General features: G+C 44.7%; 1 protein-coding gene across 1 annotated transcript in view; it reads left to right on the top strand.

Moving 5' to 3' along the window:
• ADAMTS18 (ADAM metallopeptidase with thrombospondin type 1 motif 18) overlaps positions 1 to 26134 on the top strand; it is a 161972-nt gene that overhangs the window by 69495 nt on the left and 66343 nt on the right. The window contains exon 3 of the mRNA XM_019535437.1: positions 22080 to 22362. Coding sequence (XP_019390982.1) covers positions 22080 to 22362 — 283 coding nt within the window. The remainder of the gene's footprint in view (positions 1 to 22079; positions 22363 to 26134) is intronic.

Raw genomic sequence — 26134 nt, 5'->3', positions numbered from 1 at the left:
ATTTTAGTTCCCTTGGGTGCTATTTGGGGTTAATTTACTTCCACAGAACATTAACACTGCTGGTTTTATGCTGTGGGAGGAGTATATTGTGTAACATGCTGTGAAGAAAGGAAATGTCTCACAACAAGAGGTCCTTCTGGCTCTTCCTTTGTTTATGTTACCACCTGGAAAGAAGAAAAGGTGGAGTGAATGAGTGATGGTCCAGATGGACTGCATGAACAGTCACATCTTTAGTCATGACATGTTACACTGTGCAAATTGCTGCGGTGAAGTGGCATGGTAGAACGGAGTTGCATTTTAACTTCTAGCAGTACAGCTAAAGATCACAGAAAGATATACGCAGGTATAAATACCGTGTGGCCTCCTTAATACCAATGGTCCCACTGAAGTCATTGGGAATGGATTCACCGAATCACCTGCCTTTATGTAGACGGAACGTGGGGAACGAGGCTGGGGAGAAGAAATTTATTCACTTACCAGAATAGGCTTCAGCTCCTCAAGCTTTCTCCCACCGAGGCTTCAGCTTGAATGAACACTACCCGACATGTTCATCAGTCGATCTCAAAGTACTTTACAAAAGAGGTCAGAATCAACATCCCTGTTTTCTAGGAGGAGAAACTGAGGCAAACAGAAGGGAAGCAGATTCTCCAAGGTCACCCAGCAGGCCAGTGGCAGAGCTGAGACTAGAAGCCAAACCCTACCATAATTTAGCATCTGCCAGGCTAAAAAGTGTCCCACCCTTTGTAACACTCATAGAGTAAAAGGGGTAGCAGACTTTTGGAGATATGCATTCAATTGTCCCCATTATTCCTTGCCCAACCTCCTTCTTTGTTGCATATCAGATTGTGCAGAGATCCTGTGTCCTACTCCACTGACATGGAGCATCCTCCTACATACAGCATGGCTACAGGAGCTTAGCTGTGGTATTGAATCTTTACTCACTGAACCACAAATTTAAAGAGACTACTGTGCGAGGGAGATGGGCATGTTTTCTCCAGTGGCTCCAGCAGCACTGAACTACAGTGAGAGACTGCATAATTGTTTTATTGCCTGCATGTGGTTGCACAGGAACACGGGCTGGTTATTTTCAAAGAAGCCTATGAGGAAGTAGGCATCCTAATCCAACTCTTTATTTCTGGGAATTAAAAGTCATTTAAATCATTACTTATTATCTTTAGAATACATATTTCAGATTCAATTTCTCCAGCAATAAATTTTGCTTCAGCGTAGTATTTGTTAATGCATAAAATGAAAGCCTCGTTGGTCCCTCTGGAAAATACTTGAAAATGAAAAACATTCACCAAAGTTTAAAAAAGTTCTCAGTTGTAAGAATGATAATGTCTAAGGCAGAGGTTCCCAAAGTTTTTATGCCGTGGCCCGGCAAACCGTGGCCCGGAAGTGGCTGCGGCTCAGCAAACTGCGGCCCAGCAGTCACAGCCGACCGTGGCTGGAATTTCCGGCCGGCAGACAGGTAAGGATGCCCCCCCGGCAGGGGTGTGAGCCAAACCCTGCACTGCCCCGGGCTCTGCACAAGGAGCCACGACCTTTACGCCTGGCTCTGCAGGGCCACAGTTTGCTGGTCCGTGGCCACTTCCGGTCCGGCAGCCGACCGTGGTGCAGACCGGCAGCCAACCTGCCACAGCCCCACACTGGGCCGGGGATTCAGAACCGCCCCCGGTCCATATTTTGCCCACCCCTATCCTAGACCAACTTATTTCAGGCAGATTCTCCTGGAAGTAAAAATTGCTTCCAAATCTAATCTTTCCCATGGCGTTCTGTCTCTCTGTTTTGGGGGTCCGTGGATCCTTGAAAGGTTACAGTTCATTGGTGGTCCATAGACCATACTTGGAGAACCAAATGTACTAGGCAATTAATTTAGAGTGTAGAAGCGTTCTTCAAGAAATGCAGTTCATTTGTTTGAAACAAACAACCTAACAAGTGTTTGCCAGATGCAACGAGAATCTAAGCCCTCTCCTCCCTTGGGCCGGTTTGTAGAACTTTATAGGAGAGGGAACATTTATGTTCTTCACTCAGTTTCTTTTCCACCCTCTCTTCCTCTCATCTTTGAACCTCTGTAGGGTACAATATAACGAATCCCTTCTACTCCTTAATGCAAAGAAACATAAATACTCCTACACAGTTTATCACGCTTTTCATAACAATAGCCCCAGCCAAAAGGCATGTTGTAAAATTGCAGAATGTGACCGACTCAGTGTGGTATGTTGTACTGAATTTACCCTTTCATTACCATTTTTGTTGTATGGGGTATGGTAAAGAAATAAGCTTTATTATAAAAGGAGTTAAATCACAGCGCCATGTCTAAACACCTGTGAACTTTGAGATGTTAGGAATAATAGCACTTGTTATTGATACGCTGATGCAAATAAGGCTGATACAAATGCAGATCTGAACACTACACTTTGGCCCTGTCACTAAATACAGGTATCCCTCACTTTATGCGGGGTCTGTCAAATTCACTGTTATGTGATGACCCCTTTTTATACCAAAAATTCGTTATATGCGAGGTCAGTTCACTCCTATGTGATCTGCGTGATGGAAGCCCACAGTCAGCTGTCTTGTGCGGTGCATTGTGGGAGTGATGCACACCAAAATATAGTCTCCTGTGGGGATCTGTGCTCCTCACTCGTCGTCTGTGACACGGGTTTCTGTAGTTGCCATCCCTGTTATGATAGTGCCCTGTGCTTGCGTGTACTGTCTGCTGGTGATGAGTACCAAACTTGTCTTGTAAAACTGGTAGAAACGGGTCTGGGGGTCAGTACAGTCGAGGTCTTGGAACGTATCCCTATTTGTTATGTTGTAAAGCGGGTTCCCTTTATGCGAATTTGAGTTGTGCCGTTCTCCAGGAACGCATGTACAGCATAAAACGAGGGAAACTTGTACTGTAAATCACCTTTTCAACAGCTGTAAATTGGCATACCTTCACTGATTCCAAGGAAACTATCTGAACTTATGCCAATTGATAGTCCAGGCCAATAGTAAATCTAATAATAGTGTCCTAGTAAAGACAGTTGCAATATTAAACAGTGATAAATTCTTGGGAAATTGCTGGGTGTGCTAAAATGTGTTTAATACAGAAATAGCTGCGCTGCCAACAGTGAAAGTTATGTCTCAGAGACCTTCTAAATATAGTGATATTAAGATTTTTTTTTTTTTACAATGGGCATATTTAACTCGTTGTAACTCAGCTGATTTTTAGCAATGTTGCATGAACAATGTATTTGGCCACTTGTCCTTTATTCACTGTGTCATTGGGTTGACAAACATTACAACCCCCATTTTTGTTGTTGGCTTTTGAGATGGTGACCTAAACTGGCATTCATGATTTTGTTCCCCTTTTTTTGAATGTATATAGTGTGTCTTACAACTGCACTATAGCTCCTTAATTGTGGATATAAAGTAGAGGTAAAAACATTCCTCATTGAACCCAATTCATTTGGTTCACTTGAACTTAGGAAAGTGAATTTTATGGGTGCAAATTTTGCCTGTAAAAATGAGGCTTTTTGTGAATGAGAACCAAGATAAAAATTATTGTTTAGCTTGACAGATAACTTGCTACTTCTTTCAGGGTCTGTTTTATATTAAAAACTGGATGTTCTAAGACATTTATGTGGCTCACCATATATCTAAATGTTACAGTTGTCATTACATAGGTTTCAAAAGGTTGTGAAAAACGGTGAGAAAATGATGAGCCGTTATTTTGAACCAGCTGATGTTCGACAGAATAGTGCCACTCTGCAATCTGGATTTAACGCGATTTGAATGGCCTCCAAAAAGAAATAAGTTTCGCTGTTTTTATCACTGCTTAAAAACAAAATGAGATTCAGATGCATTACGAGTACTATCCCATTTCATATGGGCGATTACAGAAGAGATGAAATTTACTCCCTCCCATCCAGATGTCAAGTGAACAGGGTAACAGCGCATGGATAGGCTGTAGAACAGCAGGGGAATTACCTGTCTGTCTTCAGGTACTTATATGTTCCCTTGTATTGGAACATAACCACAGTCTTTTATGTCTTTCTCATCACATTGCCATGAGAACATGTTCTTAGTCATATTTTACAGCCGAAGATCTCAAGCACGGAGAGCTTAAGTTTGTGGAAGAACAGGGAACTAAATCCAGGTTTCTCAAGGCCCACACTAATGGCTCACACCCAACGATTCTCAGCCAGGGTACTGTGGGGGGCACTCAATATTAGGTGTGCAAACACGTACACACATTTCATAAGATAAACCCAATGATTTCAAATGGAAACTCATTGTGTCAAAACCATTCTCACCTGGGAGAATTGCTGTATTATTTTTCCATCATCAAGAAATGAGTGAAAGCTAAGAGCTGGCATTTTCTGAGGGGTGCCTTGAATCTAAAAACAGTTAAAAACCACTGCTGTAACTAGTGGGGCATATTTACTTGCCACACTTGTCCTGACCAAGAATATACTGGGTCGGACCAATGGTCTGTCTAGCCCAATATTCCTCTTCAGCAGTGGCAGAAGCAGATGCTTTAGAGTAGGGCTGTCCAGTTTCTTAGCCCCTGGGGGCTACACCAGAGAGGATTGAACACCCTGGGGGCTACACCAGAGAGGATTGAACACCCTGGGGGCTACACCAGGCAAGCCACGAGCTTCCCCTCCAGGCCACATGCTGGGCAGATGCTCCCTCTGCTGCACTATGTGCCCACACAGGCACCCTTCCACTGCTGCACTGGGTGACCCCCTCTACTGCTGCAGGACACCCCCATACTGCTGTACTATGCAGGGGCGATTCCCCCTCTGGCAGGCACCCGCAGTACTGCATTGAGCATCCCCCCACTGCTGCCTCATGTGGGCATGCTCTCACCCGCACGGCCCCGATCCTCCCACACAGCTCGGACTTTTCCCCAGCTACCCTAGTCCAATGGCGGATTTAGGCTTAAACTACTTAAGCTACAACTTAGGGCCTCACAATACGAGGGGCTTCTAAATAAGACAAAAACCCCAAACTGACTTGATACCAAGTTTTATAATAATCAATTGGGAGATAAAGGAGATATGGGAAAACGACTCTCTAAATGTGGACATTGTCATTTGAATATGACAAAAATATACATATATATGGCTCCACAGTTACTATTCGTATTGAGTTCATAAATTTGTGCAGAAATCACAATAATTCATCTTAAACTTTCATGAAAATCCAGTTTTGTGGATTTTGTGGATTATTTTTCTGTTAAGGTGGACATAGCTTAGGGCCTCAGCGTGCCATCATCCAGCACTGCCCCAGCCCCTGGGACGAGGGCAGGAAGCGCCAGCTGGAGCAGGGAGAGGGAACCCAGACATTTCGGTTGCTGTTCCAGCCAAAGCGAAGAAGGGAGCGGTGGCCGGGTGAGAGTGGGAGCCACAGTTTAACCCCTGGCGGGTTGTATATGGCCCACCAGTCAGTCCTGCTTTATAGAGGGAGTATATGGGCTTTTTTGGCGGGGGGGAGAGTGACTGCTATATAATATATGCTTCCTACAAAGTTACTTTTGGCCACTGGTGTAGAACTAATCTATTACAAGGGGTATTTCAGAAGCCATTCAAATCAAAGGGTTGGAAATCACTAGTTTGGCATCTTAGGAAGCACTGCAGCTGGCAATCAAGCGTAACTTGAGCCCAGAATCAGACAACATTGTTTTAGGAGCTGGCTGAACTATTCATAACAAGATAAAATTGTTACGTGCATTGAGCTCGATTTGTTCTGTGCAAATTACTTCAGATCAGTCATTAGCCCTCCTCCCGTGTGTTTGGTTACACCACTCTAGCTCTGTGCTTGCCATCTCGCAGTACTGAGTTCACAAAGTCTGGCTCAGGAAAATAATCCATGGATACTGCCCACTTGTACTCTGGCCATCTCTGGCCGGAATAGCCTCCTAGATCTCTTGCAATTGTGCAATTTAAAGCAGACCTGAAGTTCATAGTTTCATTGATCTCAAAAAGCACGCCTTGTCAGCAGCCAGCGCTGTGTTGTAGCCAGGATCAGCTTGTGTACTGGTTTTGGTATTAGGAGGCTGTCATGTCTTTCAGATATGCTGCTCCCTGGCCCTTGTCAATATTGCCAGATCTCACAGTTTTATTGTGAATTGAGTGATATGTGGTGTCTTTCTTAAAGCCCAAGATGCTAGAGTTGTGTGATTCTGTGAGAATCTGGGCTTGCATTAAAAATAAAAGAAAAGAAAAGAAATAGGCCTCTAATGCTTATGGTTGTGTCTGAAAATGTTGAAAATGTGACCTGTAAACCAGAAGGCAAATGAAAAAGCGCCAACATTCATTATTTTTATACATGTCATGATTTATCTGTCATCCTCATGATTCTGCAGGGCCTGAGGCATGATTTTCAATGTTTGAGGTTTCATTTCTGATCGAGGGTGATGCTGCTGGTTTGGAGCAATAAAGCAAGTATCTGATAAATGCAGGATTCCCACTGCAGAAGAAGATGCTCAGCTCTGAGTTTTAATAGTCGTCAGCAGCTGTCTACGCTGAACTGTTCATTTTCTGTTTTATTATTTTCCCGTGGTATTTATTGCCTTTGTGTCCAGAACAATTAAAGTCGCATCCAATTCATGAGGGTATAAATTTAATAGAGTAAAGCTAAGAGAACATTAGCATAGACATGTTACATCTGCTTAAGTACTATTAGCCATACATGCAAAAGAAATATAATAGCGATAATACATTTTCATTGCACCTGTTCATTAGTGTGGATGGAATAAATCCTAACAAATACTTTATTATGGGGGAAATCCAGCTCTGTTCAAAGGTATATCACAAGACCTCATTTCAGTCCTGCTGTAAGGGTTAAGAGGATGATTTGGCCTTTTGATCATCCATAGCAGTGGTGTAAATTTTACCTTGTATAAATTTGGCCTCTTGCATGGTAAGGCTGTAGTCATCCTGGAAGCACCACTGACCCAGCAAAGCATTTGAGCATGTGCATTACTTTAGGCAAATGAATAATGCCGTTGACTCAGTAATGCACACATTTATGTGGTTGGCTGGCTCAGAGCCTTAACCAGCTCATGATCTCATGTCTACCGATATTGCTCTTGATGCACCCCAAGCATCCATTCAACTGTGAGACAACAAAATACCTCGCTGTCTGTCTCCCTTTTAGAAAAACTGAAGCATCCGTGAATTCATACAATAATCCTGCTATTTCCTGGTTGCTCTGTGATGGATTTCAGGACTGCCACAAGGAATAAAAATATCTAGATTTCATCTTTCTGTCACACAGGCCTTGCTTAAAGAGACTATCCCCGACTACTTGAATAATGATCAGGCCTAACTTGGATCTATGTCTTTTAGCCCAAGTTGCTTCCTGGAACCATTAGCTAGGATAAACATAGATTGTAATGAGTAAGTTTGTGTTCACACTGCTTTGCTGGGCCCACACTGACAGAATCAGTGAAGATCCATATTAGTTAGTGTGCAACTTGGCAGACATCTTGACATTTATAGTTAGGGCGACCATACATCCTGGTTTGGCCAGGACAGTCCTAGTTTTTATAGGTCATCCGGGCTGGTTGGTGAAAGTGGAAACAAAAGTCCAAGACTGGCACCACCCTGCCCACACTGCTTTGCCCAGATCCTCCTGAGCAGCAGCTGGAGGCCGGCGGTGGGCTGGACTCTGCAGGGCGCTGCACCTCCTGCTTGGGGAGGGACAGGGTCGGGGGGAAAGCGATGCTGTAATCGTGATGTGTGGATGCCCTGGGGAAGCTTGTACAGGCAACCCCCACTTAACGGTGGTTTCCTTAGTGCTATTTCACTATAATGCTGGTTTTAAATTGATACCCGATTCCCCTTAGCGAGTTTTGTTATAATGCTCACAGTCGCCATCTTGGTTCATCCAAAACCTTTGGTTTCACTTAACGCTATTTTGCTTAATGCTCAGTTTTTCAGGAATCAATGAAGAGCACTAAGCAGGGGGTGCTTGTGTTTTGGTGCCCTTTGGTGCCTTCCCACTGGCAGGGGGTGGGCAGTGGTGCTTCCAGGTGGGGATCAGGGAGGCAGTGTCCTGGATTTTCTGAAAAATAATATGGTCATCCTATATACATATAGAGTGCATGTGTGTGTGCGCGTGTGTGCGTGCGCACGTGCGTGTGTGCATGCACATTTGGATAAATGTCATTCATAGAAACTGGTCTTTGTTTTCAAGGCATAAATAGTGTCAGAATGCAAATAGATATGACCAAGTATCTTAATTTCCTGCAAAGCAAAGTTAGTATTATTCTAGAATATATCATCATTACCCTGCAATAAATGTCAGCTTAATATATTTAAGCACTAATGTGACAGTTCACTTACCTTAACCTAAGAAGCAAATTAAAATATTTTTTTCCTATTTGCCACATGTTAATAAAAGCAGGATTGCACAAAGATGTTTAAGCAACTTCAGTCAACTGCAAAAATACAAAGGCACTATTGAGAGTTAACTTTGTCTCTGTTCATTTAGGAATAAAAAAAAGACAAGCAATTGTGTTACCTTGTTTTAACAATTGCTGAATGTTCAGAATAATGCTTGTGCTGTACATTTTAACTGAACAGAGTACTCTTTCATGATGAACTCAAAATGGCTCTTTAAAGGTCCTGGACTCTGAGGACCTTTGAATGAGGCAGAGTAAATGCTATGTTATTAGAAATCTTGACATTTTAAAGTTTACAATATAGGCTATAAGCAAGCTATATTATTCTGCTAGAAAACCAATTAATTCAGAATAGAGTTGAGAATTTTTCTGCTTCACCCAGATTTGGAAAGAAAGTGTGTAAGAGAGATATGTAATGCAACTAATAAACCAGTTTGGTTTGCCAAGTGACTTAGATATATTTTTTCTTTGATTAAAAAAATGTTTAAATATGTGTATTGATCATTAACTAAACCTAAACATTCAAAGTGGTAAGGAGCCAGATGTCATCAATCTGGTATAAATTAGTACAGCCCCAATGACATTATTTTCATCAGCTCAATCCAGTGAAGTGTCGTGTTTTTAATTATTAACTCTGGGATTGTCAACAGCCAATGCTATCCATTATGCAAATGACTCTTCATGTTTTCTCAGGGATGGATATCATGATAACTTGGGAATATGCAGTTAATTTAAATTCTCAGTAATATTTTGAATCCTCTCATGTCTCATCGCTGCCTGGTTTGGGATGGGATAAAAAATGGAGTTTTACTTGTGGGATCTCTGACTTCAGCAATACATGTATGTCATTGGAAGTCTCTTCCATTCTTACTAGTTTCTCAAAACAGTTTCTTAACCATGTTGGTTTGGGCATATTCTGGATGTGTTTACAGTCTGTAGACCAGACACAATCCAATGGGATCGTTGGGTCCTCAGCTCTTTAAAAAGCAGGTCATTGACCCATGTGAGAAGGGCAGGGAGGCTCCTATTTTGAAAAATCATGGGTTGAGTCTTCAACTGTCTTTTTAGACCCTTTGCAAAGTTTTCTTATCATTTTCACGTCTCACGATTTGTCTGTTTCTGTAGGATTAAGACATTTTTCATCTCAACCACACTTTCTGCAATTCAGTTCCTAACTTTCTGCTGTACCAGATATATGACTTCTCCTTTTCTTCCAATCAATTTCACACCAACATTTGCCCATAGGATTATGTTTTTCAAAATATTCTCATTTCAACCCAAACCTGAGAGGGGCTTATCAATTTGTTTCTCAAAAAAAGTCAATCAATGATATGTTCTGTATATGATTTTAGATCATAATATATTTTAGGGTTGTAATTACTTGAATAGTTTTGCTTATGTCTGTAAGTAAAGTTGTAGTCTAACCAACTCATCCCAAGTGAGCACAACCCAAAGTATTTCATAGAGAGATTGATAGATGATGTCATCTTTGCTTGAGAGTTGAGAATTTATTTTGACTGTATGGTCTTGCATTGCTTTAAATAGCTTGAATTAATAGACAATGGCTGCACTTCGCGTGGGTAGGAAGGATTGGATCTACAGAAGGAATGCTAGAATCATAGAAATTAGGGTTGGAAGGGACTTCAGGAAGTCATCTACTCCAACCCCCTGCTCAAAACAGGACCAGCCCCAACTACATCATTCCAGTCAGGGCTGTACTGAGACAGGGATTAAAAACCTCCAAGGGTGGAGCTTCAACCACCCTCCTAGGTAACCTGTTCCAGTGCTTCACCACTGTCCTAGTGAGAAAGCTTTTCCTAATATCCAACCTAAACCTCCCTTGATGCAACTTGAGAACAGTGCTCCATATTCTGTCACCACCAGCTCCATCCTCTTTGTAACCTTCCTTCAGGTAGATAAAGGCTGTTATCAAATCCCTTCTCAGTCTTCTTTTCTCCAGACTAAATAAGCCCAGCTCCCTCAGCTTCTCATAAGTCACATGTCCTGGCCCCCTAACCATTTTTGTTGCCCTCTGCTGGACTCTCTCCAACTTGTCCACATCCTTTCTATAGTGGGGGGGGCCCAAAACTGGACATGGTACTTCAGATGTGGCCTCAGCAGTGCTGAATAGATTGAAATAATTACTTTGCTCTATCTTCTGGCAATGCTTCTGCTAATGCAGCCCAGGATGCAGTTAGCCTTCTTGGCAACAAGGTCATACTGCTGACTTATATCCATCTTATTGTATATCCAACCACTGTAACTCCCAAGTCCTTTTCTGAAGAGCTGCTGCCCAGCCAGTCAGTTTCCAGGCTGTACTGGAGTCTGTCATCCTAAGTGTAGGACTTCGCACTTGTTCTTGGTAAACCTCACGAGATTTCTTTTGTCCCAGTGTTTCAATTTGCCTAGGTCACTCTGAATCCTAGACCTCCCCTCCAGCATATCTACTACACCCCTCAGCTTGGTGTTATCTACCAACTTGTTCGGGGTGCACTCCATCCCATGTTCCATATTGTTAATGAAGATATTGAACAACAATGGCCTCAGAATTGACCCCTGGGGCACTTCATTTGATACCGTGAGCCATTGATTATACTACCCACTGGACCCAATGTTCAAACCAGCTGTTTATCCACCTCCAGTCCATTCATCCAATCCACACTGGCTGACACATCCCGAGGTACAGGAAGAATTTCATTTTCCTTTCAGGACTCAGCAGAAAAAAAAAAAAAAAAAAATCTATTGATGCCAATGGGAGGCCTTCCATTTTCTTCAGTGGGCTTTGTATCATGCATGCATAGAGCAGGGCCCACTTTCTGTGCCTTGTGAAGGCAGTAACCTTGTCCAGGCAGCCACTTGAAACAAAGGGCTCTGTATCCCATTACATTGTGACTGACCCTGAACACAGGCAGGTGGAGAAACTCTCCATCTTAATGTCCATACTCTTGCATGTAGAATTTGAAACCAGAGACCTAACTTCCTATTTCTAGGGGCCAGCCTTAGCCGCAAGGCAAATGAAGGTTGCTGAATGAAATGTAAGTTGTTTGGCTGCTTTAACATCCTATGCAGCTCTGCTCTGCCCTCTTTCTCTCTTCAACATGCTTCTTTTTATTGCAGGAGTGAGGGGCAGACACAGAGGGTCCAGAGCTAGAGTATCTTAGCCAAGAGGGAGTTGCCTTCCAACAAGAAAAGTCTCTGATGGCCAGTTGTGGCTCCTTTGTGTTTCCTGAGTGGTGCCAAAAGACCAGAGATGTTATTAAAGGATCAGATCTAACAATGGAGCTAGAGTTCATGCTTGAATAAATCCCAGCTAACAACGTTCCCCAAGCTTTCACTGCAGTATGAATAAGAAATAATTCTCTCAATGTCCAGTGATTATTGTGATGGGAGTTTTACAATTACATTCATCTGCTTAGTTGATCTTTGCTAATTTGGGGATATTGGAGACTCTTTTCTTTTAGGAACTTTCCATTTTTTAGGAAAATTCTTCATTTTTCTTTTCCTTTTGCTAGACATCTCAGAAGGTACAGAAGGTCCTCCTGTAGCACAGAAGGTCCTATGTCAGTGTTCATGGAGTCAGTAGTAACCTTTACAATGAATTAACTGTGTGCATGCATTTATAACACTGCAGGCCATTTTAAAAGGTACAAACCCCTCATATTTAACCCCTTACTTCTGAAAGTTTCTTCATTCTGAACGTATCCATCCCTTTGCAACAGGAAGTTGCTTATTCCGTGGCCATTATTTAAAGTCAGTATTTGCTAATGGCTAAAACAGAGTAGTTCTTTGTTTTTTAAGCTTCAGATGCACATGCAATATCATAACAGGGAGCTAGGAAATATATAGTGTTGCTTAACAGTTATTTTTACATATAGTTTTAATATTCTAGTCTAGTCAAGGTGATTCTGTCATCATATAGTGAGTAATTTCACTTGGTATAAGCCTAAACTAACTAGTTGTATTTATTTAGCAAATTTTGCAGTCCATCTGTTTGACTGTACTGCCTCTTCTCAGATTTGAATTTCATGCTGCTGCATTTCTTACCTCATTAGCTGTGTCTGGATTGTGACTCTTTTGTAACTCTTCGTGCATATGGATGCGTTGTCGCCTGTAATTTAATTAACACACAATAAAAGTGGCTTTATGTAAATATGAAATCTACTGCCACAAGTGTATCATAGTGTGGAGAAGGGTATATACTGCCTCCATATCTCAGATTTTAAAAAAATAAATACAAATAATAGAATAATATATCTTTGAAAAAAAATCTGCTGCAGGATGACGGGTCTTTTGGCTGTCATTGTTTTGTGTCCTACAAAGGGTGCTATTTGGTGAGATGTTGAGTGCTTGGAAGTGAGGAATGATCATAACCTTCAGGAAGTGAAGCCAGAATTTGGCAAGACTGGGCATTAAGGACCCAGTGCTCTCCCGCCAACTTCAGTGGGATTTGGGTTAGATTCCCAGAACACGGAGGAGAATAATAGAAAAGTAGTCTTGTAGGCTCTTTGAATGAGATGCAAATAAGACTGGCTATTGGAGAGAAAACATTTTAGAGTGGGATTTATCAAAAGTACTCAAGATGGGTGTGGCAGAGTAGGAACTCCCTAACCAGCCACAGTGCTGGTTTCCTCACCTGCCTCTTCTGCCACACCTCATTGATATCCAATTAGGATGTTAATTAGGTGGGAGACTACCCATTCTTGCCCCAGTGCCAGGGGGCACTATCTGCAGCTCCGTTCCTCCCCTGCACTGCAGCCCAAGCCTCGCAGATGGCATCCAGATGACTCAATGCTCCTGGCCTACAGCTGGATCAAGCTTAGGCCTCTTTGTGAGGCCTCAGACACCCACATTCACACCTCCCTCCTCTCACTAGGGAGTCACTCTCCACCCCCTCTCACAGGGTCACTTTTTTTGCATCGAAAACGTGTACTCCCTCTTGGATCAAGCCCCTTCAGCCATAGGCTTTATCTAGCTCATACTTTGTGTGGCAGACATACTGTCTTTTGGGCCTCTCCCATGACCCTCACCAGGGTAGTGGCCAGCCAATTACTCAGCTGGGTCCAAGCTTGCTCTGGCCCCTCCTGGGGCAACTTTATTTACACACACACACGGCTCCCAGCCCTCTGGTTTTCCTCTTACTGGGGGTCCACACTTCCACCCCCTCATTAGGGCCCCTCCTTTCTGGGGCCACCCCTCACCAGGGCATTCTTAACCCACGCCACGACTGGTGCTCCAGGGTCTCACAGGGACTGTCACTCCCCCCTTGGAGCAGAAGGTCATTGTAATCAACCATAGGTCTTACTTTTGACCCACACTTGGCCTCCCAGCAGTGGGGGACTTACCAGGGTTAGGACTCGCTCCTCTGGCTGAAATTGCAGCCTCAGGCATCCAGAGACTTACCTTGGACTTCTCCCCTCACTTGGGGTTCCTACCATGCCCTCTCTGAGGCCTCCAAACCATCCTCTTTAGCACCTGCCCTTACCTCCAGGATGTTGCATGCAGCCTTACAGCCAGGTAATGTTGCTGCCTGGCCTGCCAGTAGGGAACTACTCTGTTTATATGGATGGCCAGAGATCTAAAATGGCCACCGCAGTCAAGCACCCGCTGGCTGTTTGGCTCAGCTCTTAAAGTGGCAGGTGCCAACAGTGCCCTGCCACAATTGGTCTTCTTATTTTTTGAATATAGTAGGAGCTAGTGCTTTCTGCAGTTCCTACTCTTAATCCTTACATAGTAATCAAATCTGAGTGAAGAAATCCTGAACCAGATTTCCTGTTAATAAGCACCCATGTTCAGATTACTCAAAGAGATTCCCCCTTCCTTCTGAAATGTAACAGGAAAATTCAGGACTACTGCTTTTGCAATAATGCCCTGACAATGTGAAATTTTATAGAGGACTTACAATTTCATTAGCAGATTCAAAGAACTAAGCACACAATTCATACTTAATCATTTATTTAATAAATATTGGCTTTTTAATGTCTGCAGGTTTTACAATTGGTTTATTTGTTGATTCAGCATAATTTGGTGTCTTCCATATTGCAGCTTCTATCTGGTATGGTACTGAAAAGAGGTAAGTCTTACAACATGGCCAGCAGGATAACCACTTTGTTTTTTGGCAGAAGAGAGGGGTAGTAAATTTGAGTTGTGGACTTCTGGGCTCTCTCTGCATTAGTAGTTACATTGTTTCTTTGTGTAGTCATGAAGATTAATACCACACACTGGTGTGCCTTAGCTATGTTAGGAACAGACCTTAGGCTCAACTAGACCTTTGACCTTTCTGATGTACCCTTGGTAGCAAACTAACACAAATTGTATAGCTTGCAGGCTACTCATTTTTATAAAGACCAAAAACAAGTAACTGCAAGTTACCTCCATAACTGTATACCTTGCTCCAGTCCCACAACTTGTGGATCTCAGTACGTTAGGAATCTGAGCCAAATTTTCAAAGTTATTTCTGAATTACTAATGAAATCAGCTAAGTGCAAACACCAGAAATGCTCTTGCAATTTGTAGAAATGAAAAATTACATGTGTTTGAACCTACAATCAATCTTGCATCGATCTCAGCACCTACGCCTCTAGAACACTAGAGAGGCTGCATCAGAAAAAGTAGACAGTATTCAGCCTTCATAATATTTTTTCAATTAGGAAGATCATTTCTAATTTAAAGCCCAAAAGGAGAGCATTTCATCTGAGAATTGAGCCACAGCCTTGACTGAAGAAAACTGAATCAGTTTATGGGTCCCTCACCTGCAGCACATAAAATCATGCAGCAAAATGAGTTCAGCACATGGTTCAGGATTGAGTTCATTGCATATTTCTGGAGACCTTGGTCTACCTGTATGATGTTAAATATAGGAATTACATTTGGGATGAAAACTTGGTGTACATCGGGGTAGTTGTTGCAAGGAAAACGTAGAAAATCCTTTGTTCCATGTGGTTTTAATCATTTATTAAATGAATCCTGTAGGAATGATTTCAGATGTGGAAACCTTTAAAATGGAGAAATAAAAAACAGATTTACTCTGTTTCTGTTTTGCAATAGATGGGAGTAAAATCAGTAAACAGATGCTCATTTATCAATGTAGTATAGCAGATGATTGTATGGAAGGGAGCATCTTGCCCAGAACGGCAAATGAATTGTGTTACTTCTAAATGTCTGATGACATAAATCAAATAATTCAAATATTAGATTTCTCCCTGTAGGAATATGATTTTCTCTGCTGTATTGCGGTATGAAATTTGATGTTTACCAGCCCATTGAAATTGGTAGGCAAACAACTTACATTCTTGCACATGATGAGAAATTCCTCACACCCATTCTTTCATTGGAAGAGACAATTTTGCCCCTTTCTTAAAATGTGTTGAATGACTAGGTTTGCTTTTTGGCCAATTTATGTTGAAATCCCTGCTAAATCTGTTTATGGTGAATATACTCAGTGGGCATGCCTACACAAGATACCTTACTGCACAATAATGTAGCTTACTGCACAGTAAGTGTCAGTATTCTCAAGTAAATTTGCTACCTGCAAATGTAAGTAAGAAATTTACTTGCAAGTAGTTACTGCACGGTAACACACATGTAGATGCCAACCAGGAGCAAATTTGCTCCCAGTTAGCCCTGCCAGTAGGGGACCAGCCTGAGGCTAGCCCCAGGGCTCCTGGCCTGGGAGCCTCTCCTACTCCCAGCCTCAGACCCTTAAAAGCCTGCAGGCATTTTGAACCCAGGGGCACATGCAGGAAGCCTGAGGCCACTCCAGGTCCCTGTGTCCCCTTGGATAGGCCACAAGCCAGCTACACCAGCTTGCCTGCACCCCAGTGCTGCTGTCTGGCACTGCAGTGCTGTACAGGTGCCACGCCTGACCTGTCCAGGCCTGCAGGCTGCTCCAGGCTCCTGCTAGGCCTGTCAGCACCCAGGCTCAACTGCAGGCAGGTCCTGGCCACCAGTGCCAGCTCTAGCTGCCCACAGCCCACCCCCAGCAACCTGTCTGGAGTCTGCAGGTGCTGTGGCGCATTGCCTGCCTCAACACATGGCTGCCAGTCCTGTGCCGTGCCCCTGTGCTGGGCACTGCAGCCAGCTGCTCAGGTCAAGAAGCACAGAGACAGCTATGCAGAGGCCCAAAGAGCTGGCACAGGAGCCCCAATGGCCTTGTCGCCATCCACACCAGTGCCCATCAACTGGTTGCAGGAGGAGATTGGTGGGCACTGTGGGGAGAGGCAGAGGTACAGAGCCAGTTTCCACAGGGTGGCCACTCCAACACCCACATGTGTGAAGGGCTATCAGGATGGATGCAGGAGCATGGGCACAATTGGTTGCTGCAGCAGTGCTGTATAAAGGTCAAGGCCTTGAAGGCACAATGGATCATATCGCCAACCATAGCTGGCAGTTGGGGAGTGCCCTCAAGCCACAGCTGTACTGTGTGCGGCAGCATGGGCAGCCTGCCTGAGTCCCTGTCCTGGCGTGGCATCTGTGGTGACATGTTACTGGGGCCCCTCAGGCCACCACCAGCCCATTCCACTGAGGTCCCCTCCTGCAGCCTCCACCAGCAGCTCAGGAAGCCTTGGCCAGCACCTGTCCTGACAGTTCTGTAGCCTTAGCCCCAGCATTGAGGCATGGCCAGCCATGTCACTGCCACCCTCCAGCAGCTCCAGCTCCACCTTGGAGGTGCCCACATGCTGCATCCTGCCATCCAAAGAGTCCATTCAGAGCTGCACCAGCCAGGACTGAGCAGAACCACTGGCTACACCAGTGCTGGAGGAAAGGCCCTCCTCATCTCAGCTCTTGCCACTGCCTCCACTCCTTGCCTAGCCCAGCTACACTCCCCTGCCTCCAGGTCCCTCCCCACAGAATGCAGGGAGGCAAGAGACAGTGCAAAACTTTATTAAGCAGGTCATGCCTCTGCAGCTAGGTGAGCATGGGCTTGTCATGCCAAACAATGTGTCAGTGCCAATGGCGATGTCCTCCTCAGTTGTGGGAGGCAGGGACATGTAGCGCAGCCACAGGTAGCCTTCCAAGTGGTGGTGGAGGTTGCAGGGCAGCCTAGGCTTGTCCCCTTCCCCCAACACCATTGAAGCTCAGAGTCCCATGCCAGTTGCACAGGTGCACCTGGAGTACCATGGTGAGCAGCAGCAGCAGGATGTAGCGGGTTGGGCACCCCTTGGTCCATGCAAACAGCTCCTTGTGCAGTGCCCAGGACATGCACAGCAGGGGCATGCTGAGTGCACAGCATTGCCACAGTGGGGGCTGGCCCTGAGGTGCCTGCCTGGAGAAGCCTCCTGCATCTCCTCATCCTAGCTGTCTTGTAGCCCTGCACTGTGGGCTTGGTGGCAGCAGCAGGCCCCTCCATGGACCTGGGTGGAGGTCCAGAGGCACCTCCACCAGCCAAGAACCCCTGTCTTGGACCCTGCCCCAGGTCCCTCACCACCAGCTCCACTTCCTGGGCCCAGGCTCACCACTCACTCCAGCTCCACATTGGCACGGAGCCAGAGCTGCTTGCAGCAGGGCCAGGACTATATGCTGGCTCTGGAAACCAGCTGCTGGAGCTGGAGCTGCCCACTGTTGCCCACGGAGAAGCCCCCCACCCACCAGGCCTGCTGTGGCATGTGCACCCGCAGGGGAATGGCCAGAAGCTGTGGTGCTGGCCAACTGTCTCTGGGCTCTGCCCTCCAGGTGCCCCCACCCCACAGCTTCCTACCCTGGGATGGTATACAAAACACATTGTAAGTATTTTGCATGGAGAAGAGGGTGCTTTATTATTGGTGGGTGGGGTGGGTGTTGAAGGGGCTCTGTTGTGGTGGGGGAGGGAAAGTGGGGCTCTGTTTATTGAGGAGGGAAGGGGAAGCCTGTTTGATGTGAGGGGAATAAAAACTGTTGTTCCTCTGAGGTGTGTCTGCAGTCAGCATGGTGCTGGGGGTGGGCAACGAGGGTGGGGACATCCATGGGAGGCTGTCCAGGTGGGCTACAGCAGGGAGTGCAGGAGGAGGTGGTCAGCCAGCTTGTCTCACACCTGGTGGCCTGGCCCCCAGGGCCTGGTGTGTGGCTCACTTGAGGCCTTGGTGGGGTGGGGGACTCACTGCTGTTGCTGCTGCCGCTACTGCTCCCACTACCCACCGCGCCTCCTCCACCCAGGCCTCATAGAAGAACTCTTCCAAGGCCCCACAGATATTATGCAGCATGCAGGCTGTGATGATGACCTGGGGGAAGTTGTCCTCAACGAACTCCAGGTGGGCAGTGAGGGTGTGCCAGTGTCTTTTTTTGGTGGCTGAAAGTGCATTCCACCAAGGCCCAAGCCCAGCCCAGGCACTGATTAAAGTGGGCCTGGGTAGTGTTTAGCTGGCCAGTGTAGGTCCATGTGAACCAGGGCAGAAGTGTGTAGGTGGCATCCCCGATAGGAGGGGCAGGACCACCATGGCACCCAGCTGCAGGTCTGGCACCCCCAGTGCGAAGCAGCTGCTTTGCACCAGAGCAGAAATGCGAAACACATGGGCATTCTGGACACTGCCCGCCAAGCTGGCACTCAAATTTGTGAAGGCACTGTGGTGGTCAACAATGGCTTGGAGCACAATAGAGTGAAAGCCCCTCTGGCTATAGTGGTCACAGGGGGGTGGGCAAGTGATGGGAATGTGGGTCCCATCCAGGGCCCCAATGCACTAGGGGAATACCAGGGCACAGAACCCCGCCACCACCATTAGGGGGTCATGCATCTGGAGCATCATGTGCCCCAGCACATCCTGGAGGGTGTCACACACCTCCAGAACATTCCTCCGCAATGGCCTTGCCCATTACAAGGAGATGCCCCACATAGCAGAGGCTTGTGGGCATAACCAGCTTCATCACAGCACGGGCCAAGTGAGTGTCCCCGGGAAGGGGTGGCCACATGGCAGTGTCCTGCCACTCCAGGTGTGGCCAGAGCTTCTCCAGGAGGTCCCAGTAGGTGGCCTGGGTCATGTGGAAGGCTTCCAGCCACAGCTCATTGTCCCAGGTCTGCTGGATAACTTGCAGCCACCAATCTTGGCTGGCCCGGCAGGCCCAGAGACAGTGGGGCTGGAGGCCCAGAAGGGTGAGGGTAGTTCCAGCAGTGACATCCACCAGCTCATCACTGGTGTCCCTGCTGGGGTCCGGCTAGCTGGATGGGGTCTAGGCAGCAGCTGTGCAGTGGCAGCTGCTCTGGGACAGCATGCTGTGGCTAGGCAGGCAGTCGCTGTGTGTGGGGAAGCCAGGATGGCCCAGATGGCCATGGGCCAGCTGGCGGTTGGCATGGCGAGCCAGCAGGGCCAGTGTGGTGGCCAGCAGGAGCCTGGGACCACTGCTGATCATCGCTGCCAGGGGCAGGGACTGGAGCAGTCATGGCGCAGGAAGCTGGAGGCAGTGAGGAGAAAGCTGTTGTGTGCTGAGCACACTGTGCCTGGCCAGAGAAGTGGCTGGCCACGGACCAGAGCACGGGGCTGCTTTTTCCAGATGGCTGCCAGCTGCTGGCAGCTGCAGCCAGAGCCTCATGGTCCCCCTGATGGCAGCTGGAGACCTTTGCAGGGCCACAGGAAGTGGCACCAGTTTTCTGCCAAGAGCAGCAAATCTGCTGCCATGTCCCTGCATGTGTAGACGCCTGCATGGGAGCGATTAGTCACAAATAGTTTACTTGCAAGGAAACTGATCTCAGATCAAATGCATGTGTAGATACATCCAGTATCAATGGCAGCATTATCCTGAGTACTAAACCCTACAGTTAAAGCTGTAAGGATTTTGGATTTTATTCTGTTAAATTTTCCTCCTGAGAGCAAGCGTAAAGAATACCACAAAGCTGAAAGAACCACAGGGGGTAATGATGTATTGAAGTCCTCTGTCATCCTCAGTTTGGACAGAATAGAAAAATGGGCAAGACGAGCTAGTGGTGCACATCATAAACAGGCAGGTATAGGTGCATAGCTGTGTCATCTGCCATCAGAGAGCATTCTGTGGTGGCATCACCAGCTGCGGCATCTACTGAGAGAGCTCACACGTTATACCGAGTGTTTTGTAGAGGCCACCTGCTGGTCGGCATGCACTTTTACAAAGCGAGAGAAATGGGGCGGTCACTCCTGGAGGTGGTCTTGGTATGAGATGGTGCCTGTGATCTACAACACATTCCATATCTAGAATTACGTATGTAGTTGTCTGCTGAGGGTTTTTGTTCTTGCTTTTGACTACAAATTGATGCTTGCTGCATCTATCTGTTTCAGTTTTCCTTGATAAAAAAGATGTTTATGACAACAACTTTTACAAGTCTGGGAAATGAGAAAAAACATAAAAAGAGCTAACGACGTGAATAAAAATGCTTCCTCATTGCCACCCACATTCTTCTGGAATCACTTAATCACAGATGTAGCTTTATTTATCCTTAATGTATGAAAAATATAGCATATGTTTCCCAACTTCAACTCAGCCTTCTGGCGACACCAGGAGAAGAAAAATGAGATGGAAACATAAATGTATTTTTAAATACAAGTTTCCTCTTATATCTGGGGCCACAGACACTCAAATTCTATAGTTAAATTGTTGAATGTTAAGGTTGCTTGTATTTCCGTATCTTAACATGCTTGGGAAATTTTGAAATATAATCTTAAACTGGAATTTCCTGGCTTTGTAATACTTGGTTTTGGAACAGATGCAAGTTGCCATCAGCGTGTTTTGCTCTTAAGTTACAGAGATGACCATCAACACAAACTCCATTTTAATATTCTGTATCCTTTTGCAGATATTGTTCGTCATGCATATTGTGCAGGAAAGAAGTTTAATATTTCCTAAGAGGTGGATAATTTACTGCTTGTTAACAGGTGTTATGCTGACAATGCTGCTGTCGGACACCTTCACAGTAATTGGCCCAGCAAGTACTGGGTGGCATGAATCTGTGAAACCTCAGTTCATGCTTCCCAGTACTGTCCCACTAAGGTGTCTGAACCCTACTCTGAAGAGACATTTCATGACATTTCATTATCCATAGTCCACTCAGTCCTTGGAGCGTACTGAGATTTATAAAAAAAGTTTCCATATTAAAAATGCTCCTGTCTGATCTACCTTGGTGCCTGGGACGTGACTATTAGAGAGAAAGCTTCCGAGGAGCATTTTGAGAGCCACTGTAGCACCATCTCTGACTTGAGTCTTCTGGAGCATGAATAACTTTGTGGGATGGCGAGTCCCGGTAGTCGCTAGAACGGAGCACAGCAGATAGGATGCAGGACTAGCAGCAAGGCACATCTCTTGTCTTAGAGCAGAGGATGCAGTGATTAAGTGAATGCTACAGAAGACTGTTTTACATGGGGAATCTGCTAATTTTATTGACCTTTCTCCAAAGTCCAAATGGGATATTCCACTGTAACAGAAACAAAATTTACATCCATTTTTAAAATTCCATTTCGGAAAGGAATTCTGTGCTCATCAAACCAGCTTTGTCCCCTTTTGGCCATGCAACAGCACTTGTGTCTTTTTTGCTTTTCTTTTCCTGGTGGCAATATTGCCTGATAGATTCAAACAGACACGAAAGGCTAACCTCATGAAAGTCTTAATTTTGTAACATATACTTTGCAATTCAGAGAAAACAGCTACTTAGAAGGAACCCAGTGTTCACAGGTAGGCAGAAATATATTTGTTGTCAAACTATGACGTTGATTTTTTTTTTTCTTATCTGTATTCATTCTTTTTTTAGTCAGGTTTGATAAGGACACGGGAGAATGAATTCCTTATATCTCCATTACCTCAGCACCTAGCACAGGAACATAATTATACAGCACCCGCTGGACATCATCCTCATGTCTTATACAAACGGACAGCAGAAGAGAAAGTGCACCGGTACAAAGTATCTTCCAGCCCCAATCACTTTTCCCCTGGTCATCACAGAAATCACACTTACTCCAAGTATCATGGTCAGGCGAATGATTACCACCCTGGAAGGTTTCAAAAGCAGCATTTTTGTGGACGTCGCAAGAAATGTATGTAAGGAAACTTTCTCTCTTTGCTTGCGATAGTAGTTCTTAGAGACATTGAGGTGCTACTTTTAGTGGTTTGCAACCAGTGCTGTGATGGGGAGTGAAACACTTGGCATGGATAAAAGGAGCTGGAGTAGGCATTTGAATGTATGATGCTGTCCATCTCTGTTATTACCAGACCTCTACCAGCCAGTGACCAGGTTGCTAAGAATTTGCTGCATCGGGTGAAGGACCACTTGTTTTGATTTTGCTGAGGCTGATTCAGCTTTAAATGAAGCATCACCTTTCATGTTCTGGCTTTAAAACTGCCTCTTTTTCACAGTTTCCAATGCCAAGTCCCCACTCTATTTACTTTCAGTTTTGGTATGTGCAACTACACCTGAAGGTGAAAAAAAACCACATTAAAAACTTTGTTGTGGAAGAGGAGAGGGAATACGTTTCTCACAATTTACTGTTTCATAGTGAAGTTCTTAGCAAGCAAAATCTTCAGAAAGAGCATCCCTAGTAAATTATTTAAATGAACTTCTTCAGAAGGTATTGAAGTGATATTATTCTGCCAAGGTCCCTGCTGAGGTCTTCGCTAGACCCTCAACATTAGACTCTAGAGCTTTGAAGAGCCCCCAAGGATCTTATGGCTATCCTTACTATATTTATCTGTAGGATAAATGAGCCCCAAGAAACTGCATACACTTATCAATAACAATCTCTCAGCTAAAATGTGTCCCTTCAACTTCTTACTTAATTCTGGGACAATAGCAAGGTCTCAGTTGCAAAAGATGCAGGCTAGGAGGAGAAGAACTCTTAGGAAGGGAAGAGAAAGTTGGGGGATGGATACTTGATTCTATTCCAGAGGGCTCTTGACCTGCCTGAGCATGATCCCCTTTAAGCTTGACATGTCTTTATATTTTTAGTTCCTCATGTTTTCCATCAGTATTTCAGCTCTCTCTGCTGCATATTTCACCTAAATCCTCCATAGTGTAAGAAGCACCAGTATGCAATTCGAGTATGAAGCCCAAGTTGTCCTCTTTCATACCAGTTTTTAAATTGCTGGGCATGGAATAGCAACCAAGGGGGACTGCTTCAGAAATGCAGCTGAAAGAATACTTCAATAGCTTGTGATTTTCTCTTCCACTACGATCAGTATTTTTTAAAACTTTACTTAAAACCCTTAGGATATTGATAGTGCAAATAGATTCGGGGCAAGCAATTATTTTGGGTGGAGGGCTGCTTACTGAGTTTTGGCAAGCCATTGAGGGCCACATGACAGGCAGTTTGGGGCAGATAAATATTCATTTTCTAAATTTTTTATGGCCCCTGCGGGCCAGATAGAATAGCCTGGTGGGCCACATCCAGCCCACGGGCCACATTTTGCCCACTCCTGTAATAGATGATAGAAGGCAGACTTTTCCAAGTTACTTCTAGCTAGCTGTCTACATGTATATATATCTAATCTGGTCCCTGTCACCATAATATCCAAGCACCTCACAATCCTTAATGTTATTTATCCTCATAGCACTCCTGTGGTGTCAGCCAATACTCTTCTTGCAATTTTACAGGTGGAGAAGCAAGATAAAAGAGCCTTAGTGAATTGTCCAGGGTTACACTGGAAGTCCTGGAGGAAATAGGGTGTTGAACATCAGTCTCATAAGTGCCAGGCTACTACCCTAACCACTAGACCATCAATCCTTCCTGTCAGGGATTGAAAGGGAACATTCCTTCTACTTTCAAAGGTGCTAGAAACACAGCATTGGTAGTTCAAATATATGGTTAACTGGGGAGTTTGAAAGTAAACATGATCCTTTACTAATTTGTATCCAACATGGCACTGAAGGAGGAAGGTGGTACTGCATGGGGGTTACAGTCAGTGTGCAGGTAAGTATTTGCTGATTTTTACCAGGTACCTTGACCTCCTGTATAAAAGGAGTGGTTTCTCTACCCTTTTCGTGCTAGAACCTGCAGCCCCACTTACTAGGATACAACTATTTACTGATTTCTGCTTTAACAATATGGGAAGGACAAGGGCATCCCAAGCCTCGAGTGCTTGTTTGTTACTCTAGGTTGAGCACTCGTATGTTAAACATTAAACTTTTGGTTGTGATAAAGTGTGCTCTAACCGTTGTTTCAAGCAGAAGGCATTGCAAAAATGATAACTTCAGTAATGCTACCTGGAGGAATAAGGGTTTCAGGGTCAGGAACAGAAATGTTTATATAGATTACACATATGGGTTTATATAAACACATAGAAAGTCATGTCTATTAAACTATGTTAAAAGAGCATTATTCAAAAGTTAAGAAATACCAGAACAAAGATTGCTGAGGAATTTTAATTCAGCCCCACAAACATATACATTATGATGCAGTCTTTAATTACTTCATCAGATACTGTTTTTACCTCCCAGAACACCTGCCTCTTTCAGACCACAGGAAATGTGGTGCTTACTTAATGAGCAGCTATGCACTGTTTTGTTTCATCTTCATTCTCCAATGTGTGGCCCCGTGTCTTATTTGCTGCACATTATTCATACACTTATCTGAATATAGGATGATTAATGTCCTCTAGGGCTTTCAGGTGATGCTCGTCACTACAGGAAGCATGTCCTTTGGGGAATGCTGTGTGACCCTAGCTGTAAGAGGTCCTATCAGCTGTGTCTCGTGAGGGTGAATTGTAGCAATTCAAACCCAGACTTGATCCATTTCTGCAAAACAGTGTTAGTCTAGCTTATCCCTGGAAGATAGATGAACCTGCAGTATGTAAGCATCACTAAAGCCAGTCAGTCATATTTGATGCTCTAAGCATAGCATCATTGTTACAAGGATTGAAAGTTGAACATATCATGTCCAGTAAGTCATCATAAAGGTGAGAAGTGCTATTGCTGCTTAATCATTAGTAGCAATAGTGAAACAGTTGCAAAGGAGAAGGTGAATCTGAGGGAACATTGCTGTTGAGATCAACCTATAATTCCAGTAAATATAAAAGAGACATTTTATGAATCAAGAGGCAGCAAGTTTTACAGCCTTCTAGGCAAGGCACCACTGTATGTTGGAAATAGACCACGCACGTGATTGTTTGGGTGGATGCGTGTCTTGACAGGATAATACTTTTTAATGAATATTACTGCAAAAAACGTCTTTTATGCACTCCATTTACACTTTTAAATATAGTTTAGAATAACAGAATTCTTGCAAGTAAGTCAGCAGGAACATTGCATTGTTACAACTTGCAGCTGCTAAATCCCTGCACACGGGGCCTGCAGCATGTTTAGTGGAATGGTTAGGACCAACCCAACACTCACTGTTATTATTTGGGTTACCTCAGTGCTTAGGAGTCGTAGTCCTAAGCCCAGGCCCCATTACTGGAGGAATTGTACAAATATAGTACAAAGAGGCACTCCTTGTCTGAAAGACCTTCTAGTCAAAATAGCAACTAAATAACTAAGGCAGTCTAACTCGGGCTGTGCAAAGCTTTGGTCATTGATTCATGTCAGTGGAGATTCAGCCGGATTCAGCAGCCAAATCTATGAATCCGAATCGAATCAGGAGACCCTTTAACCTCTCCGAATCGGATCAGAACCCTGTGTCTGTGTCCGATTTGGTGATTCAGACATAGATACAGCTTTATATGCTTTTTCTACATACCTCAAGGTACCAGTCAGCTTGTAAATGCTGAGATGCTGAGGCAGATGGAGCATCCCACAGGAGTGTCGGGGGGTCTGCATTGTGCTTGGCACTTCCAGTCCGCTTACAGGTCTGCTGGGGAGTGTGTGTGTGTGTGTGT

This window comes from Crocodylus porosus, unplaced genomic scaffold (assembly GCF_001723895.1).
Source record: "Crocodylus porosus isolate Cpor-Errol unplaced genomic scaffold, CroPor_comp1, whole genome shotgun sequence".
NCBI classification, from domain to species: Eukaryota; Metazoa; Chordata; order Crocodylia; family Crocodylidae; genus Crocodylus; species Crocodylus porosus.
The sequence above is the reverse complement of the archived record's forward strand: the minus strand, read 5'-3'. Positions and strand labels throughout refer to the sequence as shown.